Source organism: Sarcophilus harrisii, chromosome 3 (assembly GCF_902635505.1).
Source record: "Sarcophilus harrisii chromosome 3, mSarHar1.11, whole genome shotgun sequence".
NCBI classification, from domain to species: Eukaryota; Metazoa; Chordata; class Mammalia; order Dasyuromorphia; family Dasyuridae; genus Sarcophilus; species Sarcophilus harrisii.
In genome coordinates, this window is record NC_045428.1 from 526,265,942 (window position 1) to 526,287,611 (window position 21,670).

General features: G+C 32.7%; 1 protein-coding gene across 2 annotated transcripts in view; it reads right to left on the bottom strand.

Annotated features, from left to right (window-relative positions):
* Positions 1–448: 448 nt before the first annotated feature.
* COG6 (component of oligomeric golgi complex 6) overlaps positions 449–21,670 on the bottom strand; it is a 106,649-nt gene continuing 85,427 nt past the window's right edge. The window contains exons 16-20 of one of the 2 annotated variants that reach the window (XM_031961975.1): positions 19,752–19,859; positions 13,334–13,387; positions 10,812–10,891; positions 2,725–2,781; positions 577–662 (exon numbers count right to left, since the gene is read on the bottom strand). In XM_031961975.1, coding sequence (XP_031817835.1) covers positions 2,727–2,781; positions 10,812–10,891; positions 13,334–13,387; positions 19,752–19,859 — 297 coding nt within the window. In that variant the 3' untranslated portion in view covers positions 577–662; positions 2,725–2,726. Of the gene's footprint in view, positions 663–2,724; positions 2,782–10,811; positions 10,892–13,333; positions 13,388–19,751; positions 19,860–21,670 lie in introns of both variants that reach the window. The other variant, XM_031961974.1, reaches the window with a different exon arrangement.

Below are 21,670 nucleotides of genomic sequence, written 5' to 3' on the forward strand. Positions count from 1 at the left end.
CTCAGTAGGTTACATTTCACAGCAGAATACAAGCAGATAAACAGAAAAACAAGATCATTTGAGGAGGAAAGGTTTGTTGAGGTTATTTTTAAATTTATAATAGAAAATGATGAAAAACCACAATAAAGCCTCACTGAGGTTAATATCCCTCCTCTATTGGGTCTTAGAGATTCAATAACTTTGAATGGGAGGGATATGAGGATGGTTGAAAACAAGGCCTACAAACTCACTTCCATCTCAGCTAAGAATTTAGAACAATAGGTACATGGAATATCTTTCTCTAACTATGCAAGGATAGACTCAATATTAACAACCAAAGTGCAGTAAGCATATTCACTTTGAATGTTGTAATGGCATTAGCTGAAGTGTCATGGAGAACCACTCTCCGAGATTTTAAGGAATATTCAAATCAACAAAGTTCAGAGGACAGAAAAGAATCACATTAGACTGAAAACAAAGAAACCTTTAATATTAGCCTAATAAAAAATGCTGCCAAATTATTCAAACAATCCAGTCAGGAGAGAAGAGTCTGTACTTGCTGAGGAGATCGATGCAGAATAGTCTCTGGATCTTTGTATTCATTGACTGGATTCATCACAGCTGTATATAGCTCACTATAGGCTCTGCAAACTAATTCTGTAGACTGTTTTATGATTTGCTCTCTATAAATAAACAAACAATATATGAATAAACATTAAAACTTTTATGTAATCTTGAGTCACATGCACATAATTCAGTTTAATAAAAATATTTAAAGTATCATGGGCAATAGTGAATTTATAAAACTCCAGAAAATACAAATATTCTATCATGAAACATACTCTATATTTTTATCTATGACACATTAAAGCAATTGTAAATTAATGTATATTTATATATTCACAACTATAAAAGAATGTATAATTATCAGAATATATATTATACAAAATAGTACAGTGGATAGTATATAGGGCTTGGAATGAAAAGATTTAAATTTAATTCTAATTTTGCTACTTAATATTTATGTAACCTTGGGCAAATCAAGTCATCTCTCTAGGCCTGTTTTCTAATCTATAAAGTAAGGAATGTTAGACTACAATTGATATGATTCCAATTTTGTGGTCTTATGATCATAATATGGTATAAGCACACAGAAACAGTAGTGTGGCTATCTACACAACAGTAACTTATAATGAATCAATATTAAGATCTAACATTTCCTAAATGCCAATGTTTTCATGAGGTAGACATATTTGCATTAGTGAATGCATAGTCAACAATGATCCAAAGAGTCACAACCACTATCTCTTGCTTCTTCTGTTCCTCTCTGTAATAACTAACTAAAATAAACTTAATACCTGTGTGAAACAAATAATTCACTTGCAAAAACACATTTCTAAAAAAATTGACAAAATAAGAAAAGGAACGTCAGACAGAATTTTCTGCCTTCCTTTTAGGTTGTTATTATAATCCTTCAAGTAGTTAAAAGTATATATTCAACTGGAAAAACTTAGATTTGTTCAAAACGCGTATCAACTCTCCCATCTTTATTAAAGATATTTCTTCTTTTCCCTTTTCCCTTATTCCTATCAATTATCATTTCCTGCCACTCAATTAATCAAGCAACAAAACAAGCTTCTAATTTCCTTAAAAATCAACCAAAGGAGTAGAGGCTGAGTATATCATCAATTTTAGTAGTCTTGTTCTGATTCCTTGGGCATATAATTCACCATTCATTATCATAAGTACATTATTAGGTATTTTTTTTTAACCTGTACCTTTTCCCTTAGAGAGTTAGGCAAGTTCAAATGGTCTAGGCTGGGGTAACCAGAAACCTTGTCCATAAGATATGAGAACTTTCATGTGTAACAATAGTCTTGAGCAAATCTTTATAGACCAAGGAAGTGTTACTGATTTATTTATTATTAGTGAAAGACAAAACTTAAGTTATTTTTCTGGGAGGTAGGGCCAGATTTGAATTTTCGCCCAAGATCCAGTTATGTTCAAACCCAGTAATTTGAACACAATAGAATTAAATTAATGATACTGAGATAGAAAACTGTGATCATCCAGTAAACAAAAGCCATATAACAATAGGACTGAATTATTAATGTATTCTAATACAGGACTTGCTAGTAATTTTTTAAAAGAATGAATTCATTCCATAAATACTGAGATTATAACATTTAAAACAAATTTAAATTTTAATAATAGGAAATCCCCAATTAAGAATGTTCTAGAATTTTGTAAACATATTATTTGGAATACAGAGGCACAGAATGTAAAACTGGGTGGGAGTTAGTTAAAACTCTTCATGTTTCCAATAAAGAAACTGTGGCCCTCAACAGTCAAATGACTTGACCATGATCATTTTTCTGTAATACCACCTTCTACGTGCCCGATACTGTAAAAAGTACTTAACAAATTTTATTTTATTTAATCCTGAGAACCTGAGAGGTAAAGTTCTCCATTTTACAGATGAGGAAATGGAAGCAAACAGGAATTAAATAACTTGTTTAGAGTCACATGGCTAGTAGGTGGCTCCTTTGAACTCAGGTACTCTGGATTCCAATACCAGTGCTCTCTTTACTATGCCATCTTATATGGTGGCTTACCAAACTAGCATATAAAAGGCTATGTAATGCATAATATAGGTAAAAAGACATAGTAAGAAATAATCACAATTTAATATTTAACAGTTAAACAAAACAAAAATATAATAAGGTTGAGTTCAGCTATACATACAGTTAAGCCTTGGTTCTTGAAGGCAATGCCATCAGAATACATACTCTGGTAAGTAGTCTATCAAATGGGAAAAGTGTTAGATATGGCTAATTGTAAAGAGGTTCATTATTCTAATATCACTAAGGACTTTTTTTTTTTTTTTGGCTACTACAATACATTAAACTGCCTAATGAGGCAAGTAAAATTTTTTAAAATTAATTTTCAATGATGATACTTTAGCACATGTGAGTTCCCCACTTATGTGTATTAGCCTATATTCTCTATCACAGCCCTTATTATGCCTCTTCCTTTTTTGACTTCTTCCATTTTATAAGATGCAATACAGATATCACAAAAAAAGATCTAGATTCAAGTTCTAAGGTTCTCATTTAATAGGCTGTAGCACATTGGACATGTAATTAATATCCGTGAGCCTTAGTTTCCTCATCTGTAAAACTGTGAGGATCAAATGAACTAATATGAATGAAAATACAAAACCTGCATAAATGTAATTTCTTCTTGTTTTTGATACTTAACTTTTATTTCTGGCTTCCTCTCTTCCCCAAAAAATGAGCAGAAGAAAGCCATTTAGGTCTATAGAATTACTATGCCAGTCAAACCCTCTACTAGGTTAGTAAACCCATTACCATTAAAATTAAATAGAAAACCTTCTCTTTGATAGGTCCTCATGGGAGGATTGTTTCACTTCACTATGAAATTTTGTTTCTGATCAGGGGAGGGGAACTAGAGTAGTGAGAAAAAAAAACAAAAGTTTAGCCTTTGATTAAAATTTCTGTTTCCACATAGTCTGAAAGGGAAGGTATGTAAGAATTAAGTAATATGGATAAGGTAACCAAAGGCAAATTTATATGAATGTCTTAGGATGGTGAAAGGAGAAAAGAAAAGAAAAGAAAAGAAAAGAAAAGAAAAGAAAAGAAAAGAAAAGAAAAGAAAAGAAATGGAAGGGTAATAGTCACACTGTTTAAAACAAGGATGAGGAACATTCAGTCTGTAGGCTATGTGTATAAGGCCCATGAAATCATTTGATTTGGCCCTGCCAAGGCAACCACAAGCAATAACTAACTCCCATTGCTTGAGTTCTTTAAGTTGATAATTTTGTGTGGTCTCCAATGATTTTATAAATATCCAAATGCCCTTGGAAGGAATAAAAATTCTCTGGTTTCGAAGGAGAGCAGTCCTATCTAATTGCTAAGTAGCAAGGAGGTTGGTACGCTCTTCCTGTAGCTCAAGAATCACCTAAAGTCCAGATCTGGGGAATTTCTTTCTAGGTACATCCTGGCCTGGGAAGTTTCTAAGGCTGTATATACAGATGTTGAGGCAGTACTTTCTAGATAATTAGGACAGGCACATTCTCCCACATCATCAAAACAGCACATGGAATCAACAATGTCATTAATGTATTTAAATGATGTACTTTTTGACTTTAAAGTAGCTTGTGACACTTGGTTGTATGTCAAGGGCTATATATGCAAATATAGGTTAAGAAGAACTAAATTAAAGAAATATTATAATAAGTCTTTATGGAAAACCAGACTTATTTAATGGATGAGAATACAAGTGTTATTACAACATAAAAAAATAGCAATTTATAATCCTGGGCCTAGATAAAATTCACCTTTGTAATATCTATAAAGTTTCAAGAAGTAAACTGATATTATAAATTATTCATTGTTTCTAATAAATAGAATTAATAAAGATTCTATAGTTTTTATTGTCAGGTTATTCTCATAATTAAAATCTGATCTGACAACTAGCAGCAAACAGACGCCTTAGCTTAGTCATGTGTTTCTAAAAAGAGGGAGTACATCTGTCCTCTTGTCACCTAATGGATGGGCAGAGGATAATACATGTTAGTTAAGTAGTTTTCCCTGAGAAGTGGTAATGATACCAACCTGCTTGTAAATCTCCTATTAGGTCACAAGCCAGAAGGCAAATATAGCTCAACACTGTATTTTTCTGCCCTGAGCACTCTGGGTCTGTGCCTGGAATTTTAAGTGAAGGTTGCTGTGTCTCCAATGGTGATATTTTATTCAAAAAGCTTCGGTAGAAATAGCAAAGTATCCTAGAGGTATGTTGGCATTTCTGTACCTTTTTGCTACTATTAAAATACTCTTTGATACTCATATTTTGTCATATGATCTCCTTACTCTCCAGAAGGAGTGGCTAAAATGTCCTTATGTTATTTGGTATAGAGCTACTTTAGTTGATTCACTGTTTGAGAAAGGGAAAAAAACCTTTGAAAAGGCAGATCAGTTGCCATTGCACATTAACAAAATGAAAAATTATTCAATCCATTACGAGTAAATCCCAGAATAGGGTTGGTAGATAAATTTATATATTCATGTAGTTAAAAAGACATAGATATAAAAATGTATCAGAAAAAATATTCAGTTACATTATTAAGAAAACTGTTAAACATTTTATGCAATGATTAGTATGAAGCTGAAAGGCAGATATTATTCATACTTAAAATATACTACACAGAAATTATTTTATTTTAAATTAATTTTTAAAGCATCGAGCTGTGATGAGAAATGAACTCTCACTTCTAGAACTAGTGTACTTGTCATTAATCAGTACTTTAGCATTCAGTTGCCATAGCAACATGATACAATCTTTACCATTACCATAAATCTAACATTTCTAAAAATAGTTTATTTCAACATTCAGTTTCTGTGATTTGAAAAAGAGTTTATTACAGAATCACAGTTAAGAGGGCAACTTAATGCTAATGAGAAGGAAATGAAGTCAAAATTCTGGTTCAAATCTAGGCTATGTCATTTACTTTTTTGTGTCTCTGGGCCTCAGTGTTTTTCTTCGTCTCTAAAATGAGAATAGACTAAATTATATCTTAAGGTTTCTTCTAGTGCTCAATTCTATCCTCCTAAATGACCAACAACTACAATATTTTAAAATGTTTTAATATAGAGATGAGGTATAGAATGAAGGAGACAAATCTGGGAGGTTTGCTTAAGGTGATACTGAAGTCCCATCTGGGTAACATTCCTGATGGTTAATGCTATCTAAAGTTAAGAGCCATAGGGTACTCACTACTTTATGAAGCACCCTATGAATGTTAAATATGTTGTTTACAAAGTCTCTGGTTACATAGGACACATTTTACTTCTTTTTTTATTATAATATAAAAATGAATATTAAAATGATTATACTGGGTTAAACCAGAACTTCATTCAACCTATTCTTCCATCTTTTCAATGAGCAAAGAGAAGTTTTTTTGGGGAGACTTTGTCAAATGCCTTCTATGATATTAACATCAAGTCATATTCTCAACATCTCTCACTTACCTTTATTAAAATATTGTCTATTAAACATTGAATACTAAATAATGTGAAAGAAAAGGAAGGAAAATAAAGTCCTTGATGGAATCAGGGACAACTTAGCATTCTAGCTTTAAATGGAGATCTTCCCCCCCCCCCCCCCCGCCCCAAATACAGGCCTTAAGAGATCTTGTCCACTCACTTAAAAGTGAGGGTATAAAACTTGTGAAAAATATAAGGATTTTCCCTGAGGATTTGGAATCATTTATTCACTAGCATTTTTCTGGATAAGCTAACTTGCTCCTCCCTATCTTTATTGGTCTTCATTGAATCTGAACTTTGCTTGCCTATCTGGATTCAAGTCAAGGATATCAAGTCAATTTAAATCAACAATCACTAAGCATTTACTAAGTGTCGGAAGATGCAATGTGTGAAAAACAAGAAGTTCTTTGTAGAATTGTTACTAGATTGTAGAATATGTTAAAAAAAAAAAAAAAGAATAAATTGTAAGAATATTAGAGAATGAAAAAGAGGCCAGGTTGTGAGGGGATTTAAAATTTGATCCTAGAGTTAACTGGAAGCCATTGAAATTGACTAAGGAAGAGAAGGACAAAGTCAGAGCTACACTCATTTTCCAGAGATTTAAGGCAGAAAGGCCAAGCAGAAGACCCTCACAGTCTGAGGTGTGAGGTAATGCCTGGTCCAGCCTGGCAGAAGCCAAGACATGATGAAGGATGAAACAGAAGGACCTGCCAACAGGTTGCACACAAGGGTGACAATGAGGCTAGATAAGTTAGCGCCAAGTCTGTGAGTCTGAGGAACAAAAGAAGCTGAGATGAGGGGAGGGCGTGGTCTGTCCAGAACTCAGGTCCATTTCCTACTTCCCTCCATTCTCATTACTGATACTTCTTGGTCCATTTGTTCCAAGGGTGCTCAGTCTGCCAGTGGGATGACTGTCCTCAAGGAATAAGATGAAAAAGACAGAACTACACATAAAAAGATTGTAGGATCTTAACTAGAAGGAACCTGAGAAGTCATCTAATCCAATTCTCTAATTTTATATGTAAATATATAAGTTTATAATAAGGCTGTACAATCTTTTTTTCTTTAATAAAGCGAAGTATACTTTTTAAAGGGATAGAATGATTCTTACACAAAAGATAACACATTAGAAGATTTGTTCATGTAATTTGCTATCTAGGACTTTCCATCTTTTTTACTTTCCTTTACAAATTCTCTGGATAGTCCATGCAAATAGGGAGGTGATAAAAGAAACAGCAAAGGTAGAAAGGGAAGAAAGTTGTAAATGAATAAATTTACCTTCCCTTGAAAATGAAAATGAAGAAAGTAGGTTCAATTTCTGATGGAAATAATAATGCAAGAATAGTATGAGAAAGGGAAGGCATTCTTATCGTGGCAAACTGACTGAGAAAGTTTGTATTTCCTTTACATATTTAGAGGATATTAAATAACTTAGGTTTTTATTCTACCGAATCCTAGTAAAAAAAAGTCTAGTGGATCTAGTGGATGAAGAACTGGCCACGGTGTCAAGAAGACCTAGATTCAAGCTTTGGTTCTGACACATCCTAGTTGCAATTAAACAGTCAATTATGAGTCTGTCGGTGCTTGAGGCAACTTTTTAAGACTATAAATTTCAGAGAAGGTGCCTTTTAGCTTTGCTTCCTATGCCAATGCAATCACAGGTCCAGGACCTTGGATTAATCCTAGTCTACCAAATTATGGAATTTTAAAAGTCAATTTTCCCTCTTTCTACTCCTATTTCTACAACTTTGAATAATGTCTATCCCATTTACTTGATACTGACTGTCAGGCATGGCATCAATGATAGCTATTATACAGCAATCAAAAAAAGAAAAAAAAAAGATAGAGGGATGATATCCAAGAAGAATTAAAACTATAGAAACACACATCATCCTGTAGACCAGCATGCTCAATTTTAAAGAGTACATTTTTCCTAGATTAGGAGTAAAGAAGATCTAGATCTAAATCCTACCTTAGACACTCACTAGCTGTATAATTGGGCAAGGCACTTAATTTCTCTAAAGGCTTATTTCTCTCATCTTTAAAATGGGAATAACAGTATCTATCTTATGGATTGTTCTAAAGATCAAAAGACATAATAAGCAGAAAACACTTTGCAAATCTTAAAGCACTATTAAGTATAAAGCAATATATCTAGCACTTATAAAACCCTTTTAAGTCCATATAAATAATATATACTTATGTGTATATATATATATATATATATATATATATATATATACACACACACACACAAATACACATATATATGTATTCAATTTCTACTTAAAATATCATTAGAAGGAAAGGAAATAATATATAGTATATGAAAACATATAAAACTAATTTTCATTTTGTCATTGAGAAATAATTTAAACTATTATTTTTCAATTAAAATAAACTTTCTTTCCTTTTGTTTAATATACTGTGCAAATAAAATACACCCTGAACTTATGAAAATAAGGACAATTGTTTTTTCAAAGTAGGAATGTATTATTAAAATATATTATTAGAAAACAGGTATAAAAAATTCTGATTAAAATATTTGTTTCTAAAATATTTCATGTATCAAAATAAACCCTGAATTTCTCAATATTTTTCTAAAGTAATTATTCCAGTTTTTGTTCATTTAGGCAAAAAAGTAGAGGCCAGAGTTATTAATTAAATTTCATTTTAGAACACTTTTCCAGATGACATTTAATTTTTCTATATGAAGAAAATAGGTCAGCTTATTTAAAATTTTAGAGGAATCAATACACTTTGATTTTGTTAATGAATTTTAATTTATATCATCTATTATGATAGCAGCATTAAAATATATTAGCAAAGTACAAGTCTACAAAACTAAGAATTTCAAAATTATAAAAATATTTTATGATCATCAGAAATTATTAATTTTAACTTATAAATGGGAAACATAAATGTCTTCTCTAAATAATAAAGGGATAATATATTATTTTTATAGAATACATTCACTCTAAGCTTCATTTGGCAAACTAGACCCCCATGTGACATGCTTTTGAATCTCCTCACTAACTTCATCTGTGCCTACATTATCTTGCTTAATTTCTCTCACAAAATGTAATACTCAGAACTAAACAGTCCAGGTACAGTCTGACCAATGTAAAATATTTTTCTCAGATGACAATAACTCACAGAATTTTGGCAAAGATGTAACTTTTAGAAATGCCAAAAGCCTGTCAGAATGGGAACTGTTTGGGCTTTAAGCCAATCTTAATGAGGATCCAGAGGTTAAAGAAAGAAATAACACCACTTAAAATGTCCCATACTATTACTAGTCTCTTTAATTTACATTTAAGCATTAATCATTCTAATCAGAGGAAGAATTCATTCTTTTTATTTAGGTAGCAAGACAAAAAAACTATTCTGTTGTGTGGTTATAGCAATTTAACAATTATAATCACTTTAAAATAAATTTATATAAAGCCAAACTCCAAATCAATAGATTTCACCAATCACAACAATATTCTCCTGTTAAACATCATTTTAATAAGCCTTCATATAACAAATCATTCAAAGTGGAAATCTAAATATTCTAAAACATATTTGATTTTCCCCATCCCAAATCATACCATTTTGTGAATCTTCTCATATTAATACAGTCAAAGTAAAACTATAAATTAATACATTCTGGCCCTCAGTTTTCAAACATGATTTTAAATCAAACAAGTAATATAGGTATTTGGTAAATATTGTTTAACTAATTAAAAACTCTGGAATCAATAGATAAACTATGGTTCTTTGTAGGTGGTGCCATGTTTTATCAGATGTAACTGGATGTAGTTAATGTATTTTGGATCACAGAATCTTAGGGGTTAGAAGAGATACAATAGGTCATATAGAATATTCATCAAGCTAACAAAAGAATACTCTGAATAGAAGGATATTCAGCCTCTGAGTATTTTCAGTCTTTAGCAACTCTGCTTATCAAGTTAGCATATTTCATTGTTTCAGTGTAAGAAGATTATTCATAGTGGGGTTTTGGCCTGTTACTATTCTGATTATCTTTTCTGGGAATATCAGTGCCTTTTTGAAAGTGTGATTCCCAAAGACAAACACAGTAATACAGATGTTATCAATGCAAAGTACAGATGGAATAACATACCTCTCCTTTAGGTGAATATTTTCAGTCTATAAAATATCTAAATCACATAATATTAAAATATTTTATAATGAGGTACTACAGTGGCTATTGAGATCCATACAACCAAAATACCATAAAAGACTATTCTAGTATGAATATATGATTTACATGATTCAAGTCAAAATTCATTACATTCCATTACAATCTGCTTATGCATGAGAATTTGGAACCATGGCCTTAGCAAAAATATATGTATTTACTGATCTTTCTATTTATCATCTGTCTATCTATTTATCTATCCATCCATCCATCCACCCATCCAACTTTCAAACAGAGAGAGTACTTGGAGTCCAATCCAAGGTAAAAGAAGCAGAATGGTGCAATGGAATAAGCATAGATTTGTAGCATAATTCAGTTCCCAGTCCTATTACTACATATATGACCATGGACAAGAAATATAATCTTTCTGAATCTCAATTTCCTCTCTATAAAGTGAAGGGTGACTGTATAACTCATAAGATTATTTCTAAGATTAAATCTATGACATGATATTAAAATTCATTCTGTAATATCCATAATGTTAAATTTCTGGCAATTTTGGTAGAAATTATGCTGAAGTATAAATTAATTTGGGCCAACTTACTTAAGTATAAAATACTTACTTTACTGTGGCACTTAGAAGGAAATTCAGCTGTGGCATTAATAAGTTATCTGGGGCAGAGAGATAGCGATCAAACTGAACCTGAAAAGAAAAGAAAAAAGATAAATGATAATATGTATCTCTTATGAAATGCTCCAAATATGAATATCTTTTTTAAAGAATTTGGAAATGAAATCCTCTACTCTAAATAAGCTTTTTCTCCTATTATAAGAATCTCTCAATATTTATTATATTTGTTTGAATCTCCATTTTATAAACCTCATCAAAATAAGAGAATTAAAAACCCTACTTCAATTCATTTTTCAAAATATTTTATTTTTTCTCCAATTACATGTAAATATTTTTATACACATTATTTTTTTAAAAAAAGTTTTACGTTCCAAATTCTACCTTCCCTTACTCTGCTCCCCTGATATAGATTATACATGAGTAATCATGTAAAACATTTCCTATTATTAGTTGTTTTGCACAAGAAAGAAGGAAGAAAGAAAAGAAAAGAGAGGAAGGAAAAAAGGAAGGAAGGAAGGAAGGAAGGAAGGAAGGAAGGAAGGAAGGAAGGAAGGAAGGAAGGAAGGAAGGAAGGAAGGAAGGAAGAAGAAGGAAGGAAGGAAGGAAGGAAGGAAGGAAGGAAGGAAGGAAGGATGGAAGGAAGGAAAGAAAGAAAGAAAGAAGGAAAGTGAAAAGTAGTATGCTTCAGTCTATATTCAGACTCAATGAGTTCTTTCTCTAGAGATGTCTTGGATCATGATATTGATGAAAATAGCTAAGTCAATCACAGACGATCATTGTACAATCTCTTAGTTCTGCTCACTTCACTTTGTATCAGTCTTTATAAGTTCCAGTTTTTCTGAAATCCTCCTGCTTCTCATTTCTTAACTGTAATAATATTCCATTATATTATATCATAATTTGTTCCATAATTCCTCAATTGATAGGCATCTCCTCATTTTCCAATTCTATAAACTACTAAAGAGTCGCTATAAATATTTTTGTACAAATAGGCTCTTTCTCCCTCCCCCTTTTATTTTTTTTAATTTAATTTTTTTGCAAGACAATTGGGGTTAAGTGATTTGTCCAGAGACACACAGCTAGTAAGTATTAGGTGTATGAGGCCAGATTTGAATTAAGGTTCTCCTGACTTCAGGGCCAGTGCACTATCTACTATGTCATTACAATTGTTAGTATATAAGTCTGTATTGTGTGTGTGTGTGTGTGTGTGTGTGTGTGTATGTATGTATGTATGTATGTATATGTATCTATCTAGATAGATAGATAGATATCTGAATATTGGTGTCTTAGAGATCATTTTTGTTTTAGGGCTATGTTTAGGGCTAAATATATTCTCTTTAGAAATTGAATGCTATTCTGGAGAGCAATCTGGAATTATGCCCAAAATATTATCAAACTGCATACCCTTTGACCCAGCAGTGCTGCTACTGGGCTTATACCCCAAAGAGATACTAAAGAAGGGAAAGGGACCCGTATGTACCAAAATGTTTGTGGCAGCCCTGTTTGTAGTGGCTAGAAATTGGAAAATGAATGGATGCCCAACAACTTCCTTTTCCTTCCTTTTCCTCCCTCCCTCCCTTCCTTCCTTCCTTCCTTCCTTCCTTCCTTCCTTCCTTCCTTCCTTCCTTCCTTCCTTCCTTCCTTCCTTCCTTCCTTCCTTCCTTCCTTCCTCCCTCTTTTTTTTTTCTTTCTTCCTTCTTAAATTGTGGTATATGAATGTTATGGAATATTATTGTTCTGTAAGAAATGACCAGCAGGATGAAGAGAGGCTTGGAGAGACTTATATGAACTGATGCTAAGTGAAATGAGCAGAACCAGGAGATCATTATATACTTCAACAACGATACTGTATGAGGATGTATTCTGATGGAAGTGGATTTCTTTGACAAAGAGAAGATCTAACTCAGTTTCAATTGATCAATGATGGACAGAAGCAGCTGGGAAATGAATGTAAACTGTTTGCATTTTTGTTTTTCTTCCCAGGTTATTTCTACCTTCTGAATCCAATTCTCCCTGTGCAACAAGAGAACTGTTTGATTCTGCACACATATATTGTATCTAGGATATACTGCGACATATTCAACATATATAGGACTGATTGCCATCTAGGGGAAGGGGTGGAGCGAGAGAGGGGAAAAATCGGAACAGGAGTGAGTGCAAGGAATAATGTTGTAAAAAACTACCCTGGTATGAGTTCTGTCAATAAAAAGTTATTATAATAAAAAGAAAAAAAAAAAAGAAGTAGAATGCTATCTAAAAAACATAGTGTGCTGTTATATCAGAACATTGCAGATGTTTCAGTTTGTGTAATATATAAAAGTATAAAAATGTCCAAGTCAATGAAATATCAGCTATATAACTATTCTTAGACCAATATAAATGTTATATGTTATCAGGGAAGATAAAAAAATTTCATATGAAACAAATTATATCTATAAGGGAAGCATCATTAAAGAGAAAAGCCTTAAGAAACACAAATAATAATGATTTGATATGAATTCATGATTTCCTTACCATTGCTGCCTTCAGTGAGACTGAATCCAAGCTTGGCAAGTTAGCTAAGGGACCCTAAAAAAAAGGCAAGCAAAGATAATGATATAGTGATATAAACCAGAGGCACCATGGTATAAGAAAAAAGAAATAGTAGCCCAACATCCAGGGGGACCTGGGTTCAAGCCCTACCTAAGACACATAATAGATGTTTGGTTCTGGGCAAATGATTTAACTTCCTCTCTAAGACTGAATTGAAGACAAGTTGCCAATCTTCAATGCTATGGGAAATTTCTCAACTGGAGCTCCTCATGCTGATGAAATCACAGGTTTTGTTAAATTAAAAAAAAAAAGTATTGTTTGGAACTCTTGCCATTTGCAAGTCTCTATTTTCAAATGTCTGAAAAAAGTAATTTGCCCAGGTTTAAATGATTAGAAGCATTACAAATAACAGATTTTTGCCATATCACCTCCCCTTACTCAAAGATCTTCAATGGTTCCCAGTTGTCCCTAGAATAAATTTATATTTAAACACAATTTACATTGCCAAATCTTAAAAACTCTCTACAATCTAGCTACTACCTACCTTGCCAGTCTGATTTCATATTACTTCCCTTCCTTTGCTCTTTGTCTCATATCAAACTGGTTTAGTAGCTGATCCTGCACTCACCAATTCCTTCTCTTTCTTCCCATATCTATGTATGAGTGTCTCCCCCAATCTGGAATGTATTACTTCCTTAGCATCCCCAATCTGGAATGTATTACTTCCTCAACTCCTTGACTTCGTAGTTCCAGGCCACAGTAGGAGTGTGGGGTTAGCAGCAGGTTGGGCTTTATTCAAGTTTGTCAAAAAGTAGGCCATCTATAACGCCACATACTCAAATATCATTTTGAACTTAGGGAATTTAGACACCTTTGGTATGAAGTAGGGGTTCTTAATCTGGGGTCCACAGCCAGATTGGTCTGTAAACTTGGATGAGGAAAAAAAAAATTTGATTCCAAACAGAAGCCAACAGGAATTTAACATTTCTGTCCCTTATGCATGTACAAATAAGCCACAATTCTTATAATTTTGTTACCAACAGAAATAAAAAAGTGTTTTCATATAACTTTGCAATTTTGAATGTTACAAAATGTCATTTATACTCATCACTATAAAATTTTTGTAGTTATTAGACCTGTCAATGCATCATATGTGATTGTGATCTTCTCATTTATAGACTATATTTCAAAATAATTGGGTTTTTTTATTCTTTTGCATATTATTTTGGGCACTAAAAAATTCTTCTCAAAAGTGGTCCATAGATGATCCAGCCATTCTGGAGAGCAATCTGGAACTATGCTCAAAGGGCTATATCCTTTGATCCAGCAGTCCAGTATTCCAAACAAATCATAAAAAAGGGGAAAAGGACTCAAGGAAAAGTACAAAAATGTTTGTAGTAGCCCTTTTTGTGGTGGCAAGAAACTGAAAACTGGGAGGATGCCCATCAGTTGTGGAATGGCTGAATAAGTTATGGTACATTAAGGTAATGTAATAATATTTTTCTAAAAGAAATGATGAGCAGGCTGATTTCAGAAAAACCTGGAAAGACTTATATGAACTGATTTAAGTAAAGTGGGCAGAACCAAAAGAACATTGTACATAGTAAGGGCAAGATTATGTGATGGTCACCTATAATAGATTTAGCTCTTCTCAGCAGTATTCCAGGACAATTCCAGTACATCTGGGATTGAAAATGCCATCCATAGCCAGAAAGATAACTATGGAAATGTGGACTGAAGCATATTTGCACTTTTTTAGTGTTGTTGTTTGCTTTTTTTTTTCCCCTGTGGTTTTTCCTTTTTTGCTCTGATATTTCTTTTACAACATGACATATGGAAATATGTTTAGAGGGACCGTACATGTTTAACCTATGTTATATTGCTTGCTGTCTTGGAGAAAGGAGGAGGTAAGGAAGAGAGGGAGAAAAAAAATTAGAACTCAAAATCTTAGAAAAATGAATGTTGAAAACTATCTTCACAGATAATGGAAAAACAAAATACTATTGAAATTTTTAAGAAAGGAGAAGTCCATATGCACCAGACTGCCAAAAGGGTCCAGGGTCCATAACATTAAAAAAAATTAAGAATCCCTGAACTAGAGTATAAGTTAGAACACCTGGAATAGAATATAGGCTTGAATTCATTTAGATTCAACATTAAATAGATAAAAATGTAAAATGAGAAAGAAGAAATAGTGTATTTTAATAAAAGACTAGTAAGGTGCCAGAAATACACAATCCCACTTATACATGTATAATCTGACTTGATTCCTTCATTTATTTTGTACTTTTGGTAATTATTAAAGCAAGTCATATGTTAGTAAGTATAATTTATATTATAGAACTGGTTTATCTATTTAATTAATATCTTAGAATAGCTATATTTAACCAAATAAAGTATCTGTTATAGGACAAATAATCTACATCCCATGATTCTATTTTATTACATATATGCTGTCAGAAAGTGCCACTTGTTTAAAATAATGAAAAATGGATTTAAATGAGTAATTCAAAGGAAACAAAGAATATGAGGAAACTATTAAAAAACGAAGCATTTAGGTATATTTGTTGAAACTATAATTTAAGACTATTACAAATGTACTTCAATTAATTTAATAAATGTTCCCAAAAAGTTGTTATTAAAATGTTTTATAAATCATTATTATTGTCCAGTTTATATTATTTCAGAGTTGTTTTTACTTTTATTTCTGATTTTCAATTAGATGTAGCTTTATTAAATTAGTTTTATTAAATGTTTATGTCCTCAAACTCTCTATTAAGAAGTTAATGGTTTCTAAGTGAATACTAAAATGCACTGGTGAGGCTCCTATTTAAAGAAACTCTGAACTAGTTACCTTTAGTAAAATAACAATCATTTATAATCAGTCAATCCATCAGTCATCAGCCAAAAAACATTTATTGAGTACTACGTTTTCAGCACCAAGGGAGATAGGAAAAGTTAATAAAACTGTCTAGAAAGACCTTTATGTTTTTGCTGGGGATAAAATAATGGGCCTAAATAAAAGTGAACAATGCACAACAATATGAAATTAAATGCTAAATTGTATCATATAGATTATAAATGACGTAAGAGTTCAGAGAATGTGGATCATAGATTCACAGAACTAAAGCTGAAAAGGACGTTGGAGTTCATTTATTTCAATCCTCTAATTTTAAGGATTAGAAGTGAAGTGACTTGGCCAATAATAGGTGATAATAATGTAACTGGGAATCTAAATGTAGGACCTCTATCTCTAAACAAAGTGCTTTTTTACTGAATGAGACTTTGGCAAAGAGTCTATGTCACAGAAAATATTTCTGCATCTCAACTAAAAAGGTAGAACCTCACAGAATCAATCTGATTCTACTCTATTATGCAGTACACTTGATTTTAGAAAGGATTAGGAACTTTTACAACATTTTCCATGAAAAACTGAAGAAAAGCTTATATTTATTACCAGAAAGAATACAAAACATAACATCTTGGAAGATCACTAAAGCTAAAGAAAAAAGTGTTTCATAACACCCACTCTTAGGCCAAGTTATAATAATCATGCATTTTAAAGATTTAAATAATGCAAATTCCAATAGACTTTATTTGATTTGTGAACTCCGTGTAGTCTTAAAACAAAATTTCATATATCAAATTCTATTTTTTTGTTCATTTGTATTACAGAATTGTTTCTATGAAAAAAAAATCCAATGAAAGGGACACAAACTTTTGGTGAAGAGATTAGGATTGGAATCCAACTTAATTGGAATCCAACAAAGTAGATATTCTACACAATTGTTATGAATTGGTTGACTGCAGGATGATTTCAGAAAGGCCTGGAGAGACTTACACGAACTGATGCTGAGTGAAATGAGCAGGACCAGGAGATCATTATATACTTCAACAACAATATTATATGATGACGAGTTCTGATGGACCTGGCCATCCTCAGCAACGAGATCAACCAAATCATTTCCAATGGAGCAGTAATGAACTGAACCAGCTACGCTCAGAGAAAGAACTCTGGGAGATGACTAAAAACCATTACATTGAATTCCCAATCCCTATATTTATGCGGACCTGCATTTTTGATTTCCTTCACAAGCTAATTGTACAATATTTCAAAGTCTGATTCTTTTTGTACAGCAAAATAACGTTTTGGTCATGTATACTTATTGTGTATCTAATTTATATTTTAACGTATTTAACATCTACTGGTCATCCTGCCATCTAGGGGAGGGGGTGGAAGGGTAAGAGGTGAAAAATTGGAACAAGAGGTTTGGCAATTGTTAATGCTGTAAAGTTACCCATGCATATAACCTGTAAATAAAAGGCTATTAAATAAAAAAATAAAATTAAAAAAAATTTAAAAAAAAATGAATTGGTTGACTGGCTGATTTTCTTATCATTTTTATCACTAGTTAATTGAGCCAGATGAGATACTATCCAAAAGAAGAATCAAATCCATCAAATATTCTGAGTCTCAAGGTTACAGTGGTTTTAAATTTTTTTTGTTTCCAGGGACTCAGAAACTGAAAAGTAAGAGTTGTACTCCACATGCAGGGTATACTGACATCAGCAACAACTACTACTGCTGCGCTATTAACATATGTTTGGGGCTTTATTGTCTGAAAAGCAATTTGTGTACATAATGTTATTGTCACTTCAAAAGAGGTGTGCTAATTAGGTCTTAGAAATAAGCCCCATTTCATAGATGAAAAAATTTAAGTTCATATAGATTAAATGTCCCATTATCATAGAGTTGGTAACTGGCAGAAGCAGGATTTAAACACAGGTCTCTTCAAGAACAGAATTCTATTCACTCTGATACACTGCTAAGGTTCTTTCTTTCTCCCTTTCTATTACAGGCTTTGTTGAATTTAGCAATTCCAAAGGATTCAGTTATCATCTCTATGTAGATAATTCCCAGATTTAGATACTGATATAGCTATCTCTTGAGCTCTAACCTCATTGATTCTTCTTTATCTCAAATTGGGTGCTTTGTAGATAAACTAAAACTCAATATGTCCAATACAGACCGCAGTTTTCCTCCAAATCGTCTCCAACTTTCCTATTATTTACTACTGAAGACATGACTGTGGCCAAGCAAGCATCTTACAAACTTGTTGTCATACTTTCCTGGTGTCTTGCATGATCCATTTAATTTTTATATTGCCATTTCCTCCTTCCCAATATTTCTCTTTTATGACCCCCTTCTCTTCACTCAAAGTCAAATCCTACTGGACAGCCTTATCCTGTCATGGCTGGGCTTCTGCAATAACCTCCTGATTGGTCCCCCTGCCTTCCAGTCCATTCTCTACTCATGAGCCAAAACAATCTTCTTGCCAAAGTACAAGCCTAACCATGTGTGTGTCTCCCCACATTCTCTCCTCCACTCCCTTGAGCTGCCCCACTCAGTAAACTCGAGCAGCTCAAATCCTTTGGCATTTCTAAGTGCTTTATACTGAGCCCTCTCTTACCTTCCTAGTCTTCTTGCACTTATTCTCCTCTAGGTGTATATACCATGTATCAGTATACTGGTTTACTTCATGTTCCTCAAACATGAAACTCCATCTCCTGATTCCATTCCTAAATATATTGGCTGTCTCCAGTTCCTACAATGTTTTCTCTCTTCACCTCTACCTCCCATGCTTCTTTGAAGTGTCAGCTCAAATCCCACTTTCTGTAAGAGTCCTTTTCCTCTTCTCCAAACTGCTAATGTCTTTCCCCTAGGATTACTTTCTATTGATACTGCACATATCTTATATTTAAACAGCTAGTTGTATATCATCTTCCTCTTTAGAATGTGAGCATTCTAAAGGCAGGAACTGTATTTCAGTTTTCCTTTGTAGTGCTTAGTGCAATGCTTGACACATAGCTAGCTCATAGTATCTGATGATTAACTGACTGACAGAGCCTCAAAAATAGAACACAAAATTATCAGTCTGGCATTTAAAGTCCTCTCCAAGAAGATCAGTCTATCTCTTGAAGCTGATTCTATATTACTCCCTGTCATGAATTCTATTCTCAATCAAACCTTCCTACTTACTGCTTCCCACATGTGAATTGCAAAAATCACACAAGTTAGGAAGTTGGAGATACAAATCTAGAACTCAGACCTTCTAACCAATATTCTAGTTCCTGATCTATTTTACCACACTACTTTTAATTCTTCTTTGCTTTCAGATTTTTAAAAAAGAAGTTTTTAGAGTATGACAGAGAAATTCTAGATTCATTGTCATAGGGATACACTACAGAGTCCAAGTCAAATTGCATTTAATGTATCTGAATCTCAGTTCCCACAATTCTAACATGGTAAAATAATAAAAAAAAAATCTCTATAATTATGAAATTCAAAGACCCACTGCTTTCAAAAAAATTAATGGTTGTTTAATAATTATGTTCTTACCTGCTCTGGTTTATGTTGCTGTGTAGTATTATAGATATAACTCAGACCTGCTCGGGTTAATACATAAGATGCCTGCTCATTTATCAGTGTATCCAAATGTGCTTCAATCTGGAATAGAACATAGAGGACACATTTAAAGGAGTATGGGCTTTGATGGTAATTTTCTTGACTGTGATTCAATCCCAGTTATTTGTCACTAATATGTCTACAGGGTAAAAATAGGTAATAGAAAAGTCAGTCTTCCTAAAGGACAGGTGGAAATATTGTTACACTGAAGTGTAGTGGAAATTTGTGTGCTAGAGGAAAGTCTTGGTTGGACATTCTACAGCAATGATCAACTTGTTGGATTTCTCCAACTGGATATTCTCTGACCTTTCAAATTCAACAAAAATTTGTTGAGGCTACTTATAGTCAGCTCTTGTGTTCCCAATATGAAGCAATACATCTTCCCAAAACCTGTCCCTCCTCATAACCTCTCTGCTCCTACTGATGGAACTATCCAGGTGTTTTCTTTAACATTATCTGATTCTTTTTTCCTTTTTTTTTTTTTTAATAATAGTTTTTTATTTTTCAAAATACATGCAAAGATATTTTTCAGCATTCACCCTTGCAAAAGCCTATGTTCCAAATTTTTCTCCATTCCCCTACACATGTAATCCAATATATTCTAAACATGTGCAATTCTTCTACACATATTTCCACATTTATCATTCTGCACAAGAAAAATCATATCAAAAGGGGAAAAGTAAGAAAGAAAAAACAAGCATACAAATAACAACAAAAAGTGAAAATACAGTGTTATGATCCACATTCAGTCTCTATAGTCTTCTCTCTGGATGCAGATGGCTCTTTCTATAATAAGTCTAATGAAATTGGCCTGAATCAGCTTTGTTGAAAAGAGCCAGGTTTATTACAGCTGATCATCAACTGTTCTTTTTTCCCTCTTCAAGTATTATGGACAAACAACTATCAATTGCTTCCAACCCTAGACAATCTCTCCCATAAGTCTCCTCCCTTCTATGTCCAGTACAACTATCTGGATTTAGATTCTTATTACTGGTGCTTAATAATTTTTGGTTGGGTTCTTATTAGAGAAGGAAAAAAAATTAATGAAAAGATAAAGAACCAAACACTGTGATGGGTGATTGGATTTTATTGGGAATGGTCTAATTTCCCTTCTTTAAAAGTAGGCAGTAGCTGGGGGTGGAGGGTGGGGTTAGAGTTAGCTTCTTTCTTATTAGTTATGACAAAAGAAAAGAAAATATGAAGATTACTTGAAGGAACTAGAGATATTTCACTCTTGATAGAAGATCCCCTAAAATGTAACATAATAGCAGTACTTAAATATGTAAAAAGATGTCATGTGGAAGAAGAGTTTGATTTCTTCAGTAACACAATGGGTGGGAGTGACAAGAAAATTCCGGCTCAATATAAACTTTCTAATAGAAAATTTCAACAAAGGAAAAGAATGTCTCAAAAGTTTGCCTAGGTAAAAACTAGATGGCCACCTCTCAAGTGATTCTAGCATTAGATAGGAGAGTGGACTGGGTAATCTATAAGGTTCCTTTCAATTCTAAGCTGCTGAGAATTTATGATCAAATCATAAACAATCTGTGTCTGGTATGAAAGCACATCAGAGTAACATGTTTGAGAAAGAATAAAAATTAGGGCATCCTTTAGTAAATATAACTTATAAAATCTGGCATTCCATGTTTGGTTATACCTATCTCATTTGAAGATTTCTATTCATATTAATACATATACACATAGAAGTACCCGAATATTTTTAAAAATTGAATAAAAATGGAATTAAAAAAATTAACACATGAAAACCATAAAGGACTATCAAATCTAAAATAATAAACTCTAAATCTTATCCCTTAAATTATCTGAATAAATATTTATAACTCTTATAACAG